Consider the following 16,702-nt stretch of genomic DNA (forward strand, 5'->3'; position numbering starts at 1 on the left):
ACATATGCTATTTTATACACACACACATATGTATGCATATATATTATATAATCTATTTTTTGCTCAAAACAGTCCCTGTAGTTCCTGAGATATATGTATCATTTGGAGGGAAGAAGTATAATTATATGGCATTAGAAACAGCTGTTTTAGTCCTTAGTCTAGTAACAAGAGCTTGTATGAAGCAACATTTACAAATATTCTGAATTCTGCAAATGAGTATATTACTCCCAGTTGCAGAAGACTAAATCCTCAATTTTAGAAAATATTATCCAAGTAATTTTTACTGAGTCAATTTAATAGTTTATAAGTATGTATTTATAAAGCATATTTAAGTTGGTTATAATATGTTTTACTTTAGAAACATGATTATATATATGCCTACTATGTTAATTTACTGAGATGTTTTCTTTATGGTAATATAAACCACTCTTTGGATTCTAAACCAATTTAAACCATAAACTTTCTAAAATGCTAGATTTGCTTAAGGTGTGTAGGTTAGAGAACAACCTAAACATCATAAAATATTGGAGGTCTCTTTGTTCTTTTCTCCTCTTCTCATAAATATAAACATTGTTCAAATATACCTAGAAATATAGACTCTTGAGCTGTATATTTTGCTGCTAAGGAAAAAAGTTTTTTGTTTTCCTAGAAAATTCTATTTCACTGCCCATCATTAAATTTTATACCAGCATGTGAGTGGTCTCATTTGGGGATTACTTAAGCAGTGTTAACTTATATTACTAATACATACTATATCCCTTTCATTTAAAAATGATTAGATTAAAAATTATTTATTTACTAAATAATTTACTAAATATTATTTTAATCAACTGAGTTAACATTTGAGGTTTAATAAAATGCACATTTTATCAGGAATGTGTTTAGCATTCAACCTGTTCTTTCTACTGTGTTTTTCTCACTTTCAATGTCTTTATCTTGCTTCTCATGTTTTCTATATCTATATAGAGGATTAATCATTAAATTATGCCATATTTTGAGAAGTACAGAATTTAAATATTCACAAAATAATAACTTTGTACCTATGCCTAACATGGTGCCATGGATATAGCTGGCAATCAATACATATTTTTTGAAAAAAACTAATCAAATGTCTCAATCTTTTTTTGTTATTTGTGAGTTGATACTGCAACAGAGATTGAAGAATCCATTCAAAGTGGTGCAGGGATATTGAGATAGTTAACCATGGCCCCAGTCCTCAGAGAGAATAATTTCTTCTAAGGATGAAAAATGTACTTAACTATTATATAAGGTAGAACGCAATACGTGCTTGAAAGTTATGAACAAAATTATATCGATTATGTAGAGTTACACTCTTTTTAAATGTGATCCTTAGGCAAACAAGATACAGAATTATTTTCAATTATTACTATATAATATGTTGTCTACTAGACAATTTAAAAAATATATTTTTAAAAGGATTATGAATATAATTGCATTGTCATGTAAATAGTAATCAAATACATTTCTGGAGAGATTTTTCAAAGAAACATAAACTTGTATACTCCGAAATTTCCTCATGCCCTTTCATTACTCTGCCCACTATCAATTATTACTATTCATGAACTACTGTTGTGTTCTCTGAACTTGAAATTGTAACTTAGTCTAAACTCTGGAAGTTTGCAGCATCTCTTTTTTACTGGGTTTGGCAACCACTACTACTAAGCAGTTGCTGTATTACCAGTGTCATATAGCAAAGAGTGAGCCTCAATGGTTTACTCATTGGCACCTCTAAACTTGGTAAGGATAGAACTTAGACTTTAATCATTCTTAAACTGAGGGAGCATATCTTCCTATAATGCTTTTTTTCCCGCATGTTCTTTAACTGGACAATTGCAGCAAAATATAATTTCAGCCATCCTCATTTCCCGTGGCTACTTTTTTGTATAGAAGAGAAATGTCACATTTCTTTCTATATCTACTAGGTTTCTCCTGTATTTGTTTATCCAGGTCATCCTTTGTGAATTCTCTTCCCCATATATCAAGAATATTGGGATCACATACAAGGTAGTAACAATTTTTCAAATATCAGTTAAACCTGCCAGTTGCTTAAAGGGGACTATCTTAAAAAGTAACGTTTTCCTCATAAAATTTTTATCTTAAACCATGCCCCTTCCTCCATGGTTTTTCCTGTTAACTAGCACTTATTCTTTAAAGCAGAGATCAAGTGGACCTTGCAATACATGGGTCACTATACATTAGCCTCCCCTCTGGTGAAGGCTTTGATTGCTAAGTTAATGAGAGGGTGTGTAGTCAAACACTAGAGCTAACAGGTTTTCATTCAGACATAAAAGAACAACTTTTTTTCGTTTAGGTTTTAGCATACCTCTAAAGTTATGTCTTTGAGTATTATATAGAAGACCTAAGATCTGGATTAGCAGTTTTAAAGATGATGTCTTGGCTGAGAAGAGGAAAGGCAACAGAAACAATAACAAAAACAACAAATGGGGTAGGATACCAAGGGGCTGGTGTCTTGGCTGTGATTCTAAAGAGGTTTTTGGAATCATCCTTGAAATGGAGACTACTTACAATGAATAATATATAATATAGACAAAACAAATGCTTGCTTGGGTATAAGATAGTATAGATAGTACAGGGATAAATAGATAACATAACAATGAGTCTCTGTTAACAATATGCTTTGATCAAAGACTTATAATATCCTTTAAAGTCAAAGGACTCTGATTTGCATAATATATAATGTGAAAACAAAACAAAACCATCCTTAGAACACTAACTAGCCTAAGTTTAGAAACTCAAACCACTAAGGGTTGAAAAGGAATCCTGATTTTCAAAGACAGAAAATTTGACATAAATTATTTACCCTTGGTCTAGAAAGGAGTTTGAGGAAATTGTTACCACTGTCACCACTCCTTAGTATTAAATGATGAATTATCATTTCTCTTTGGAGAATTAAATATCTACTCCAGTCATCCATCGGATATTTTACAACCATGTATGTGTTTGGTTTGTCAATTACAGGAAGCTCCATACATCCTCAATCTATTCCAATTTTCAGTAGTACTCTGAGAAAAATTTTTTCTCATTATGATTGAATGATATTTAATCATATACAGATTATCTCTCCCTATTTCCATACCTCTTATAGATGATTTTTTCTTAGCTTCTCCACTCAGTACCATCAAAGAAGAGTTCTTTCATTGTCATTGTGATGTAGGTAGATAGAGACATGTGCCTGAATAAATACATGATTATTCATATCAGATGGTTATGTTTATGTTTTTTTGTGGGTATTGACAAATGATAAAGTAAAAGATGCTTCAGAAAATTTAGAGAGTCTGTGTTGATGTACATGATAAAGAGCTTAGAAGAAGGGGATAGGATAATTGTAAAGGGTTGCTCAGTGAAATGCTTTGGAGTAACCACAGAGTATGAAAAATATCAGGAATGAAAGAATAGAATATTGAAAAGTGTTACTTGGGGTAGAGTCCTTTAAAAAATATAAGCTAGGAATTTATTTTAAAATTATGTCTAGTTGTTAGATGCTTTCCATAAAATGAAGTTTATATTATATTATTTTATGTTAGCCAAAGTTCCTAAACCTTCACTCATTCCTTCTAGCACTTCTCTTTAGAACTATTCATTCAACATGTAACAAATAATTATTGAGTATCTGCTGAGTGCCAGGGGCAATTCCTGGCTTTGAGTAAACAAGATAAGCAAAGTCCTTAGCCCTTTGTGGACTAGATTCTAAGGAAAAAGAAAAAAAATAAAACCAAGATGTAACCCTAGTAAACAAACAAATAAAATTGTAATAAATATTATGAATTAAATATATAAGGTGCTGAAATAGGGAATAATAGGAGGATGCCCACTTCTCATAGGATTGTTACAGAATGTTTTTATCTGAGGAGATAATATTTACAATTAAGACCTAAAGGATGGGAAGCTAGCCATGAAAAGTATAGGAAGGAGAGTGTTCTAGGCAGAGGGAAGAGCTTACACAAGGATCTGAGGTGTGAAGTAACTTGTTTTAGTTGAGTTGGGTTCAAGGGACTGAATGAAATTCAGTGTGGCAGGAGTATAGTGAACAAAGTTGAGTAGCACAAGATGTGTTTGATTGTGTAGTCAAGGGCCATATTTTGCTGGGTTTTTGTACCTCATAGTAAGGACTGAGCACCTTGGACAGCCATTATGAGATTTTAAAGCTAAAGAGAAACATGATCATATTTACCTTTTGACAAATATAAATATATCTTGTAACAGCTAGGGTTAAGGCAGAGACCAATAGGAGGCTATTTCTGTTTGGAAGGGATGATTATAGCTTACACTAGAGAAGTAAAGTGAAAACAGAGAGAAGTGAACAGATTTGAAATAGATTCAGAAGGTAGAATTGCCAAGATTTGCTGATGACTTAGATAAAGTGTTTCAGAAAACGGATAAAATAGAGATGAAATCCTAAATTTTTATGGTTTGAATAAGAGAATGGTATCATTTTACAAGATGAGGAAGATGGCAGTTGGAGGATGTGAGAAGCCCGGATCTCTTTGTTATCTCTTCTCTACACTAGATTTATACGTGGCTTATTTACATAGGGCTTACTTTAAAAATAATTCAGTAGGTAGACTCCTTTCTTTTCATGTTCCAGGTTATCTATAATCATCTGAAAATATGTTGCCCTGACCTGAAACAGTACTTCAGCTATGGTTCAGATATGAAAATGGTAAGATTGCCATTTCCCTCATTCTAGATAGGATACTTATATAGCATAAAGTCATCACACAATGGACTTTTAATTTACTCTTAACTAAAATATTTTTTATCATTCATGTTTTTAAATCATATTATTGTAGTGATTAAATTCATTTTGCCCAACTGCAATATTTATTCCTATTAATATTCATCTATTCAATTTGACCCATTGCTCCAGTCTATTGATAATCTTTTAAATTTGTCCAGAATTAACTGATTTTGTGCTTTTACCACCCCCTTTGAAAATTTGATAAGCATTTTCTTTATATTTTTATTCACATCATTCATATAACTTGATCAGCACAGGGCTAAGAACATGTCCACATATCAAGACATTAGAGATCTCCCTTCAGGTTGGCATCATTTTATTAATCCTTACTCTTTTCCATGTGATAACTCAACATCTTTGATCTCCACCTAATCATACTATCTTTCAATAAGTAGTGAAAGTGTTTATCAAACATGTTGCTAAAATGCAGGTTTATCTATCAAGGATATTTGAACCTGAATTAATTCTGACCCTGTTAAAAATAAAATTATATCTGATGTAATTAGTTTATTTTCAATATATATTGCTCCTTGGAGATTATTTCTTTTCTAAATGCTACCAAAAATCCTTTAAATGTTTTCCTAAATTATTGAAGACCAGTGTTAAATTTAAGGCACTTTAGTTAATAGAATATCCTTTCTGTTATTGAAAACAAGATATTAGATTTTCTCCACTGTTGTCATAACTTGTTTTCTCTGTCATTTGGAAGATCAATCAATAAATGGGCACATCCTTTCTTTTTTTTCTTACCGTACATAAAACAAACATTCCATTTTCCTTATGTTGGCAGCTTGTATAAGCCTCAGTTCATTTAGGGCTTTAGACACTCTGATCATTTTTCTATAGATTTATTTCACTATCACATATGCACCCTCTGTCATGGTTCTTCTTTTATAAAAGCCAAGGAAGGGAAAATTATTTTAAATAATGACAAACAATTATATGTGGATAGTATATAAAAATGGCTAAGTGGGCAAACTAAAGAAAATATATTTCTAAAAGGAACTAGCTAGCTATTGATTTGACTTGGAGGCTTTTAAATTTCATGATTCTGCAAATTAACTTTATTTGTGATAGAGTCTGGATACTCAGATTTGACAGATAGATATATACCTTTTAAAAATGTTCCTTATTCTTTTGGGGGTGTAAAGAAATAAGTACTAGTGGAAACAGAATTGTTGAACATATCCTTTCATTCCACTTTCATTATTTTCTCATGAGGAGAATATAAGTGTGAGATCTAGAGCACAGAAAGGGTCCATTTCTGTGACTGAAGTAGAATTTGAGGTGATTTTTTAACATATGATGAATTGCATTGTCAGGAGGGAAAGACAGAAAGCATTTACCAAAATAGAGCAAAATTCATAGATGTAAGAAGATATAAGAATGATGACATGGCCTGAAGAAGATTGATGGACAAATCTGAGGTTGAAAAAGCATTTAGGACTGATTGTTACAGATTTGATTGCAAAACAGTGGTCTACATTTTTTGTCATGTTTTAATAGTAAGATTGAGCCCAAATGAAAATAGAAACAACATTATTTAAAATATTGTCATGTTTTGATAGTGTATTATTATATTTATTCTTGACAACCTTAAAAATATTTCTAAATATAGAGAGAATACGGTAACTCAAATGTAGCTATTTATTTGTCTTTCTAGCAAAAAGTAATATTTTTGTCATGTAAAGACTGAAAATAGTGTTGTGTAAGAGTTACAGTGAAGGATTTTTTAGAGAGGAATAAAAACAGATTCATTCCAGGATGAGATAATGCCTAGTACCTATCATGAGCATTAAAAAAAATTCTTGCACAATGAGTCACTGCATAGAGACTATGTTTTCAAAAAATCAATTAGAGGACATTACATAAAAAATTTAAAAGATAAAAATAAGATCAAGGATATTTAATTAAATATATCTGTATTATATGGTGTAGGAATTTGGGCATAAAATTAAGTACAGGAGACTAGGACACATATCCAAGTGTTTCTTCTAAATTGTAGAGTAAAGGGGGTTTGGATAAGTGGACAGTCAAGGCAGGGGAAATATGAAAAAAATTATCTGTCTAAAAATTCTATCAGCTATCACATGTTAGAGAATTTATGTGACTTTTTCTCCTCTTGGATGAAGGTAATGCTATTCACTACAACTAGAAATAAGTATTAATAGTCTTAGAGGAAAGATATGACTTCAAATCTCTTGAGTATGTTGTGTCTTTGAGATTGTCCAGGGCGAAAGAACACAGCTCATGGTGGTTATGAGTATTACATAAATTAATATCTATAAAAAGCTTAAAATAATGGCAAATGATAAGCACTGTACAAGTATTCCGTAAGCAAATATACAGAACCAAGCATCTCAGAAAAGAGATCTATCTGAGGATATATATTTGTGAATCTTCAGAATTTAGACCAGTGGTTCTCATCAAGGAAAGCATAATATCCTGGGAAAGTTTTTCCAAATACAAACATATGTCCCTTCCCAAGATTCTGATTTTTTTATTTCCTGTAGCAGACTGTTAGTTGCCTACAAATATCTGTCCTCTTCTTTCTTGGTAACAGACCCACCATTTTACTCCAGGAAGTAAAGTACCTAGCTAAAAGTCTGCATTTCTTACCCTCTCCTTTTTAGCTGTGGGAGGTCAGTGAGTTATGAACAGAAATTTTTGGAAGGGCCTCTGGGTAAGTTCCTTAAGACACATGGCCTGTGCCCTTTTGTCATTTTATCCTTTCCTCCATCTTGCTGACTGAGATATAGACATGGTGTTTGATGCTGTAGTAGCTATCTTGACTCATGAGTATATCTTGAGGCTGGAAGCCATGTAGATTATGCAGTAAGAAAGAGATGATACATTTTGAAAGAGCCTGGATTCCTGATTGACCTGGTTCCTCTGTACCAATCCTGAATGGTCGGTGAAGAGAAAGAGAGATAACACAGAATCAATTATTAAAACATCCCCAACCAGTTTACAGACATTGTATAGTTTACATCTGACAGTGCCTCTGCTTTACACAAAGCTCCTTATCAATATTCTACTTATTATCCCTTCCACACACATCTGATCCATTTGTACTTTTAAGGCCTATGATAATTCTGGCCCCATTTATTTCTACCTATTTTACTATCCTTTAGTATTCTGTGAAATAATTTTGTCCCTCCTTTCTTACTCTGAATCTTCCATCAGGCTTCCTGGGCAACATTATCTTGCTTCTCTTTGTTTATTCTTTATTTCTCCTCCTCTCTGATTCCTTTTGTCATGGCACCCTCCTGACAGATCCCCCTTACTCTCAATTTCCCTTAGAACATGGTCCAAAGTATATCATTAACTCTTAATAGAAAGATAATTTATCAGAATCATACATAATGGAACTCTTTTCATCTTTTCTTAACTCTACCTACCTCACAGGTTTTTGCTGTTGTTTTTTAAATAAAAGTTAATTATGGTAATGTATTATAAGACATGTGAGGGTTCTTTGAGAACTCTAAAACGTATATGAGATATTATCATTGATGTCATGCTTTTATTTTGTTTCCACAGAATATACATTCGCCTGTTGATTTAAAATATTCTAGTGAACAGAGAAAACATGTTTCTTCTATTTTATATGAATTAAAAACAGGAAAACCAAGACATCTCATTCAAAGGTTAGTTATATGAATTTTAAAATTATATTTAATGAACAAATTTTGATGAAGAGTAATTAAATTTGTTAGACGTTGGTCATGTTAATTTTGAACTATAAATATGACTCCATGAAATACATGTTGAGACTTCTAGATAAAATATTCATATCTCCTTCAATAGTTTATAAATATATATATGCAGAAAGTTGTTTCATGGATATGAAGGACTTGATTTTGAGTAGAAGTTGGGAATTAGGAGAAGTAAGTATTAGCAAGAACCATATTGAATTGATAGTTTTGTTCCCATATGGCTGTGCCAGTATGTTACCTCCTTCAGGAAATCTGTCAAGTATCAGATTAATTAATATAAATTATTTCAGTTAAAATGATATTAAATGTCCTTCAGGCTTTGAAGATAATTATTTTTTGTACACAAAACTACATTTTATTGTTAATAAAATTTTGGTCATCATATGTGTACCTGTTTTTATTTTGTTTTTGCAGAATTTCTTCTGATAAAATGTGTTATGATCAGATGACATTCTTTTCTTTACCTCTGTCTTTCACAGAAGAATCATAAAAACAGTTTTGTAAAATAATTTGAAGGTCTTAAAACTTTTCTCAAGGTTTCTCTTAAACCTTTTAAACATTATTTTGACAAGAACACTTAGTATGAGGCCTACCCTCTTAACAGATTTTTAAGTGCACAATACAGTATTGTTAGCTATAGGCACAGTGTTGTACAGCAGATCTCTAGGACTTTTCCACCTTGTAAAACTGGAATTTTATAATCTTAAAACAACAACTTCCCATTTTCCCTCCCTCCATCCTTTTAATTCTGAAATATTTGATTTTTTTTCCTTTTTAAAAATTCATGGTAGTGTCTTTATCCTTATTGATTTTTTTTCTTCTATGTATGTGAACTGGTCAAACTCTACCAGATCCTCATTTGTCAGGCTTTGTTTGTTATTTCCTCACTTCTTTATGAGGTTCATGTACTTTATATATTTCCTAAAGCTCTGCATCATTTATTTAAAAGTAATTTTATTTTAATCCAGTTATTGAACTCCTAGGTTTATAAACCAAAATGAAATGAAGGAAAAATAATAGTCCCATGCTCCATACCTCCCCACTCACGCTTCTTGCTACCCCAAGGCAATAATCATTTAATAATTATTAATGACTCTTCTGTTATTTAATTTTATATTTCCAAGTAATATTCTTATTCTGCTAAAATTTCTTTTTCATTTTAGATATTATGTACAATTTCTACTGTGAAAGATAGAGGTTTAATTATCTTATGAATCCTCCCTAATACACACTCTTAACATGTCCCCTCCTCTTTTCTCCCAATAGAATTATATTATCACTATTTGGGGGTTAATTAATTTTTATTATTTTTATTATTATGGCGATGTAAATACTACTCAAAGCGGAATCACACAATATATTAGAATATGTTTACTTTCTTATACTATTTTTTTAAAACTTGTTTGGAAACCTCATAAGAGTCAAACCTCCACTATCACCAAGCACACCCACCTATATCTATTTTCAAGATACTTCTGCTTGAGCCCTTAATTTGCTGATTTAATCAGGACTGCTTGCTTTCTAAACTTGTTCTTAACAGCTGTCATCTTGGTATATCACTTCAATTGTGATCCCGAGAATTCATTTTTTTCTATGCTGTGTTGTGATCCTTGTTTCCAGGATTCTATATCTTGTTCTTTCTTGGTTTATTTTCTTAAGTTAATGCAGTGCTTTCTTCCATTAGTTTACTGAGAAATTATATATAGGAGGTAAATTTTTTAAAATCTTGGAAGTCTAAACATGTCTTTATGCTACATTTATGTTTGATTGATGATTTAACTGTGTAGAACCTTCAGAATTTTCTCAGAATTGTTTTATTGTCTTCTAGCTTCCAGTGTTACCTTTGAGAAGTCCATTGCCATTCAGTTCTCAGTCTGATGTGTGTGAACTTCTGTTCGTTGTTTTCCTCTTCTGACTAGAAACTTTCAGCATTTTATCTTTGTACTGGGTGTTCTGCAATTTCACAGTGATTTGGCTCAGATATTTTTTTTTGTTTGCTTGTGTAGATTTTCTTTCAATTCAATTTATTGTGGCTTTTTAATCTGAAATTTTATATCCCTCATTTATCTATATTTCTCTTGTATTATTTTGATGGTAAATATATATAACACAGAACGTACCATTTTAACCATCTTAACTGTACATTAAGCATATTTATATTATTGTGTAACCATCATGACCATCCATTTGCAGAACCTTTTCATATGCTTCAACTGAAACACTATACACATAAAACAATGACTCCCAATTCGCCCCTCCTCCCAGCTCTTGTAAATCACCATTCTATTTTCTGTTTCTAGAATTCCTATGGGTATGATTACTATGGGTATCTCATAAAAGCAGAATTATACAGTATTTGTCCTTTTGTGACTGTATTATTTTAGTTAGCATAAGGTCGTAAAAGTTCATCCATGTTGTAACATCTAAGAATTTTTTCTTTTTAAGGTTGAATAATATTCCATTATAAGTACCACATTTTTATCCATTAATTTGTCAATTGACACTTGAGTTGCTTCTACATTTCAGCTATTGTGAATAATGCTGCTATGACATGGGTGTACAGATATCTCTTTGAGACCCTGCTTTCAGTTCTTTTGTGTGTATACCCAGAAGTGGAACTTCCGGATCATATGATAATTTTATTTTACTTTTTTGAGGAACTACCATACTTTTTTCCACAGTGGCTATAACGTTCTACATTCTGCATAATAGTGCACAAGAATTTGAATTACTCCACATACTGACCAACACTCGTTATTTTCTGCTGTTGTTGTTGTCCTGTTATCATTGTTGTAGTAGTAGTAGCCATACTAGGGGCTGTGAGGTCATATTTCATTGTGGTTTCGATTTGCCTTTCTGTAATCATTAGTGATGTTGAGCATCTTTTTTTCTTTTTTTAACATCTTTATTACAGTATAATTGTTTTACAATGGTGTGTTAGTTTCTGCTTAATAACAAAGTAAGTCACCCATACATATACATATATCCCCATATCTCCTCCCTCTTGCTTCTCCGTCTCACCCTCCCTATCCCACCCCTCTAGGGGGACACAAAGCACTGAGCTGATCTCCCTGTGCTATGCAGCTGCTTCCCACTAGCTATCTATTTTACATTTGGTAGTGTATATATGTCCATGCCACTCTCTCACTTTGTCCCAGCTTACCCTTCCCCCTCCCCATATCCTCAAGTCCATTCTCTAGTAGGTCTGTGTCTTTATTCCTGTCTTACCCCTATGTTCTTCATGACATTTTTTTTCTTAAATTCCATATATATGTATCAGCATACAGTATTTGTCTTTCTCTTTCTGACTTACTTCACTCTGTATGACAGACTCTAGGTCCATCCACCTCATTACAAATAGCTCAATTTCGTTTCTTTTTATGGCTGAGTAATATTCCATTGTATATATGGATTTTTTGATGATGGCCATTCTGACTGGTGTGAGGTGATACCCCATTGTAGTTTTGATTTGCATTTCTCTAATGATTAGTGGTGTTGAGAATCCTTTCATGTGTTTGTTGGCAATCGGTATATCTTCTTTACAGAATGTCTCTTTAGGTTTTCTGCCCATTTTTGGATTGGGTTCTTTGTTTTTTTGATATTCACCTGCATGAGCTACTTATATATTTTGGAGGAAAAACATTGTCAGTTGCTTCATTTGCAAATATTTTCTCCCATTCTGAGGGTTGTCTTTTCGTCTTGCTTCTAGTTAGTTTCCTTTGCTGTGCAAAAGCTTTTAAGTTTCACTAGGTCCCATTTGTTCATTTTTGTTTTTATTTCCCTTTCTCTAGGAAATGGGTCAAACAGGACCTTGCTGTGATTTATGTCATAGGGTGTTCTGCCTATTTTTCTTCTAAGAGTCTTATACTGTCTGGCCTTACATTTAGGTCTTTAATCCATTTTACTTTATTTTTGTGTATGGTGTTAGGGAATGTTCTAACTTCATTCTTTTCCATGCAGCTGTCCAGTTTTCCCAGCACAAATTACTGAAGAGGCTGTCTATTCTCCATTGTATATTCTTGCCTCCTTTATCGAAGATAAGGTGCCCATACATGCTTGGGTTTATCTATCGGCTTTCTATCCTGTTCCACTGATCTATATTTCTGGTTTTGTGCCATACCGTAATGTCTTGATTACTGTAGCTTTGCAGTATAGTCTGAAGTCAGGGAGCCTGATTCCTCCAGCTCCGTTTTTCGTTCTCAAGATTGCTTTGGCTATTCGGGGTCTTTTGTTTTTCAAAACAAATTTGGAAATTTTTTGTTCTAGTTCTGTGAAAAATGCCAGTGGTAATTTGATAGGGATTGCATTGAATCTGTAGATTGCTTTGGGTATTAGAGTCATTTTCACAATATTGATTCTTCCAATCCAGAAACATGGTATATCTCTCCATCTATTTGTATCATCTTTAATTTCTTTCATCAATGTCTTATAATTTTCTGCATACAGGTCTTTTGCCTCCTTAGGTAGATTTATTCCTAGGTATTTTATTCTTTTTGTTGCAGTGGTAAATGGGAGTGTTTTCTCAATTTCACTTTCAGATTTTTCATCATTAGTGTACAGGAATGCCAGAGATTTCTGTGCATTAATTTTGTATCCTGCTACTTTACCAAATTCATTGATTAGCTCTAGTAGTTTTCTGGTAGCAACTTTAGGATTCTCTATGTATAGTATCATGTCATCTGCAAACAGTGACAGCTTTACTTCTTCTTTTCCAATTTGGATTCCTTTTATTTCCTTTTCTTCTCTGATTGCTGTGGCTAAAACTTCCAAAACTAGGTTGAATAAGAGTGGTGAGAGTGGGCAGCCTTGTCTTGTTCCTGATCTTAGTGGAAATGGTTTCAGTTTTTCACCATTGAGGACGATGTTGGCTGTGGGTTTGTCATATATGGCCTTTATTATGTTGTGGAAAGTTCCCTCTATACCTAGTTTCTGCAGGATTTTTATCATAAATTGGTGTTGAATTTTGTCAAAAGCCTTCTCTGCATTTATTGAGATGATCATATGGTTTTTCTCCTTCAATTTGTTAATATGGTGTATCACATTGATTGATTTTCATATATTGAAGAATCCTTGCATTCCTGGAATAAACCCACTTGATCATGGTGTATGATCCTTTTAATGTGCTGTTGGATTCTGTTTGCTAGTATTTTGTTGAGGATTTTTGCATCTATGTTCATCAGTGATATTGGCCTGTAGTTTTCTTTCTTTGTGACATCCTTGCCTGGTTTTGGTATCAAGGTGATGGTGGTCTCGTAGAATGAGTTTGGGAGTGTTCCTCCTTCTGCTATATTTTGGAAGAGTTTGAGAAGGATAGGCATTAGCTCTTCTCTAAATGTTTGATAGAATTTGCATGTGAAGCCATCTGGTCCTGGGCTTTTGTTTGTTGGAAGATTTTTTATCACAGTCTCAATTTCAGTGCTTGTTATTGGTCTGTTTATATTTTCTCTTTCTTCCTGGTTCAATCTCGGTAGGTTGTGCTTTTCTAAGAATTTGAATTTCTTCCAGGTTATCCATTTTATTGGCATAGAGTTTCTTGTAGTAATCTCTCATGATCCTTTGTATTTTTGTACTGTCAATTGTTATTTCTCCTTTTTCATTTCTAATTCTATTGATATGAGTCTTCTTCCTTTTTTTCTTGATGAGTCTGGCTAATGGTTATTAATTTTGTTTATCTTCTCAAGAAGCAGCTCTTAGTTTTTTTTGATATTTGCTATTGTTTCCTTCATTTCTTTTTCATTTATTTCTGATCTGATCTTTATGATTTCTTTCCTTCTGCTAACATTGGGTTTTTTTGTTCTTCTTTCTCTAATTGCTTTAGGTGTAAGGTGAGTTTGTTTATTTGAGACATTTCTTGTTTCTTGAAGTAGGATTATATTGCTATAAACATCCCTGTTAGAACTGCTTTTGATGCTTCCCATAGGTTTTGGTTTGTCGTGTTTTCATTGTCATTTGTTTCTAGGTATTTTTTAATTTCCTCTTTGTTTTCTTCAGTGATCTCTTGGTTATGTAGTAGTGTATTGTTTAGCCTCCATGTCTTTCTATTTTTTACAGATTTTTTTCCTCTAATTGATATCTAATCTCATAGCACTGTGGTTGGAAAAGATACTTGATATGATTTAAATTTTCTTAAATTTACCAGGTTTCATTTGTGACCCAAGATATGATCTATTCTGGAGAATATTCCATGAGCACTTGAGAAGAGAGTGTATTCTGTTGTTTTTGGATGGAATGCCCTATAACTGTCAATTAAGTCCATCTTGTTTAATGTATCATTTAAAGTTTGTGTTTCCTTATTTATTTTCATTTTGGATGATCTGTCCATTAGTGAAGGTGGAGTGTTAAAGTCCTCTACTATGACTGTGTTACTTTCAATTTCCCCTTTTATGGCTGTTAGCATTTGCCTTATGTATTGAGGTGCTCCTATGTTGGGTGCATAAATATTTACAATTATTATATCTTCTTGGATTTATCCCTTCATCATTCTGTAGTGTCCTTCTTTGTCTCTTGTAATAGTCTTTATTTTAATGTCTATTTTATCTGATATGAGAATTGCTACTCCACCTTTTTTTGATTTCCAATTGCATGGAATATCTTTTTCCATCCCCTCACTTTCAGTCTGTATGTGTCCCTAGGTCTGAAGTGGGTCTCTTGTAGACAGCATATATACAGGTCTTGTTTTTGTAACCATTCATCCAGTCTGTGTCTTTTGGTTGGAGTATTTAATTCATTTACATTTAAGGTAATTATTGATATGTATGTTCCTATTACCATTTTCTTAAACGGAAAAGAAATCCACCAATAGATGACAAGTGCTAAAAACTATAGTAAAAAAAAACAAAAAACAAAAAAGAAAATGTACACACAGAACTGTGGGACAAATAGTAAAAGCAAAGCTATACAGACAAAATCTCACAAAGGAATATACATATGCACACTCACAAAAAGAGAAAAAGGAGAAAAATATTTATTTAAAAGAAGGAAAAAAGCAACCAAATCAATAAACAAATCTACCAGTGATAATAAGCTCTAAATACTAAACTAAGACAAACATAAAACCAGAAACAAATTATATGCAGAAAGCTAACCCCAAGTCTACAGTTGCTCCCAAAATCCACCACCTCAATTTTGGGATGTTTCATTTTCCATTCAGGTATTCCACCGATGCAGGGTACATCAAGTTGATTGTGGAGATTCAATCCGATGCTCCTGAGGCTGCTGGGAGAGATTTCCCTTTCTCTTCTTTGTTCGTATAGCATCTTCGTTTCAGCTTTGGATTTGGCGCTGCCTCTTCATGTAGGTCACCTGAGGGCATCTGGTTCCCACCCAGACAGGACAGGGTTAAAGTAGCAGTTGATTAGGTGGCTCTGGCTCCCTCAGGCCAGGGGGAGGGAGGGGTACAGAATGCAGGGTGAGCCTGTGGCTGTAGAGGCCAGCTTGACATTGCAACAGCCTGAGGCATGCTGTGTATTCTCCTGGGGAGGTTGTCCCTGGATCACAGGACCCTGGCAGAGGCTGGCTGCACAGGCTCCTTGGAGGGGAGGTATGGTTAGTGACTTGTGGTTGCACACAGGCTCCGTGGTGACTGCAAAAGCAGCCTCAGCATTTCATGCCCCCGTCTCTAGTGTCCACACTGATAACTGTGGCTTGCGCCTGTCTCTGGAGCTTGTTTAGGTTGTGGTCTGGGTCCCCTCTCCTCGCACACTCCAAAACAATAGTCTCTTGCCTTAGGCAGTTCCAGGTTTTTTCTTGGACTCGCTCCTGGCTAGCTGTGGTGCACTAGCCCCCTTCAGGCTGTGCTCACGCAACTAACCCCAGTCCTCTCCCTGGGATCTGACCTCTGAAGCCCAAGCCTCAGCTGTCAGCCCCACCCATCCTGGTGGGTGAGCAGACAGGCCTCTCAGGCTGGTGAGTGCTGATCAGTCCTGATCCTCTGTGTGGGGATCTCTCTGCTTTGCCTTCTGAACCCCTGTTGCTGTGCTCTCCTCCGTGGCTCTGAAGCTTCCCCCCACCCACCCCCAATCTCTAACAGTGGAGGGGCTTCCTAGTGTATGGAAACTTTTCCTCCTTCACAGCTTCCTCCCAGAGGTGCAGATACCATCCCTATTCTGTGTCTGATTTTTCTTTTTTTCTTTTGCCCTACCCAGGTACATGGGGAGTTTCTTGCCTTTGGGGAAGTCTGAAGTCTTCTGCCTGTATTCAGTAGGTG

At 33.9% G+C, this 16,702-nt stretch overlaps 1 protein-coding gene across 1 annotated transcript in view; it reads left to right on the forward strand.

Annotated features, from left to right (window-relative positions):
• Positions 1-16,702, forward strand: part of LRRIQ3 (leucine rich repeats and IQ motif containing 3) — a gene marked incomplete at its 5' end in the record, with an annotated part of 160,098 nt that overhangs the window by 84,822 nt on the left and 58,574 nt on the right. Inside the window, 1 exon segment of the mRNA XM_081214271.1 lies at positions 8,321-8,427. Coding sequence (XP_081070397.1) covers positions 8,321-8,427 — 107 coding nt within the window.

This window comes from Mesoplodon bidens (genome assembly GCF_964165515.1).
Source record: "Mesoplodon bidens genome assembly, chromosome: 2".
Taxonomy (NCBI): Eukaryota; Metazoa; Chordata; class Mammalia; order Artiodactyla; family Ziphiidae; genus Mesoplodon; species Mesoplodon bidens.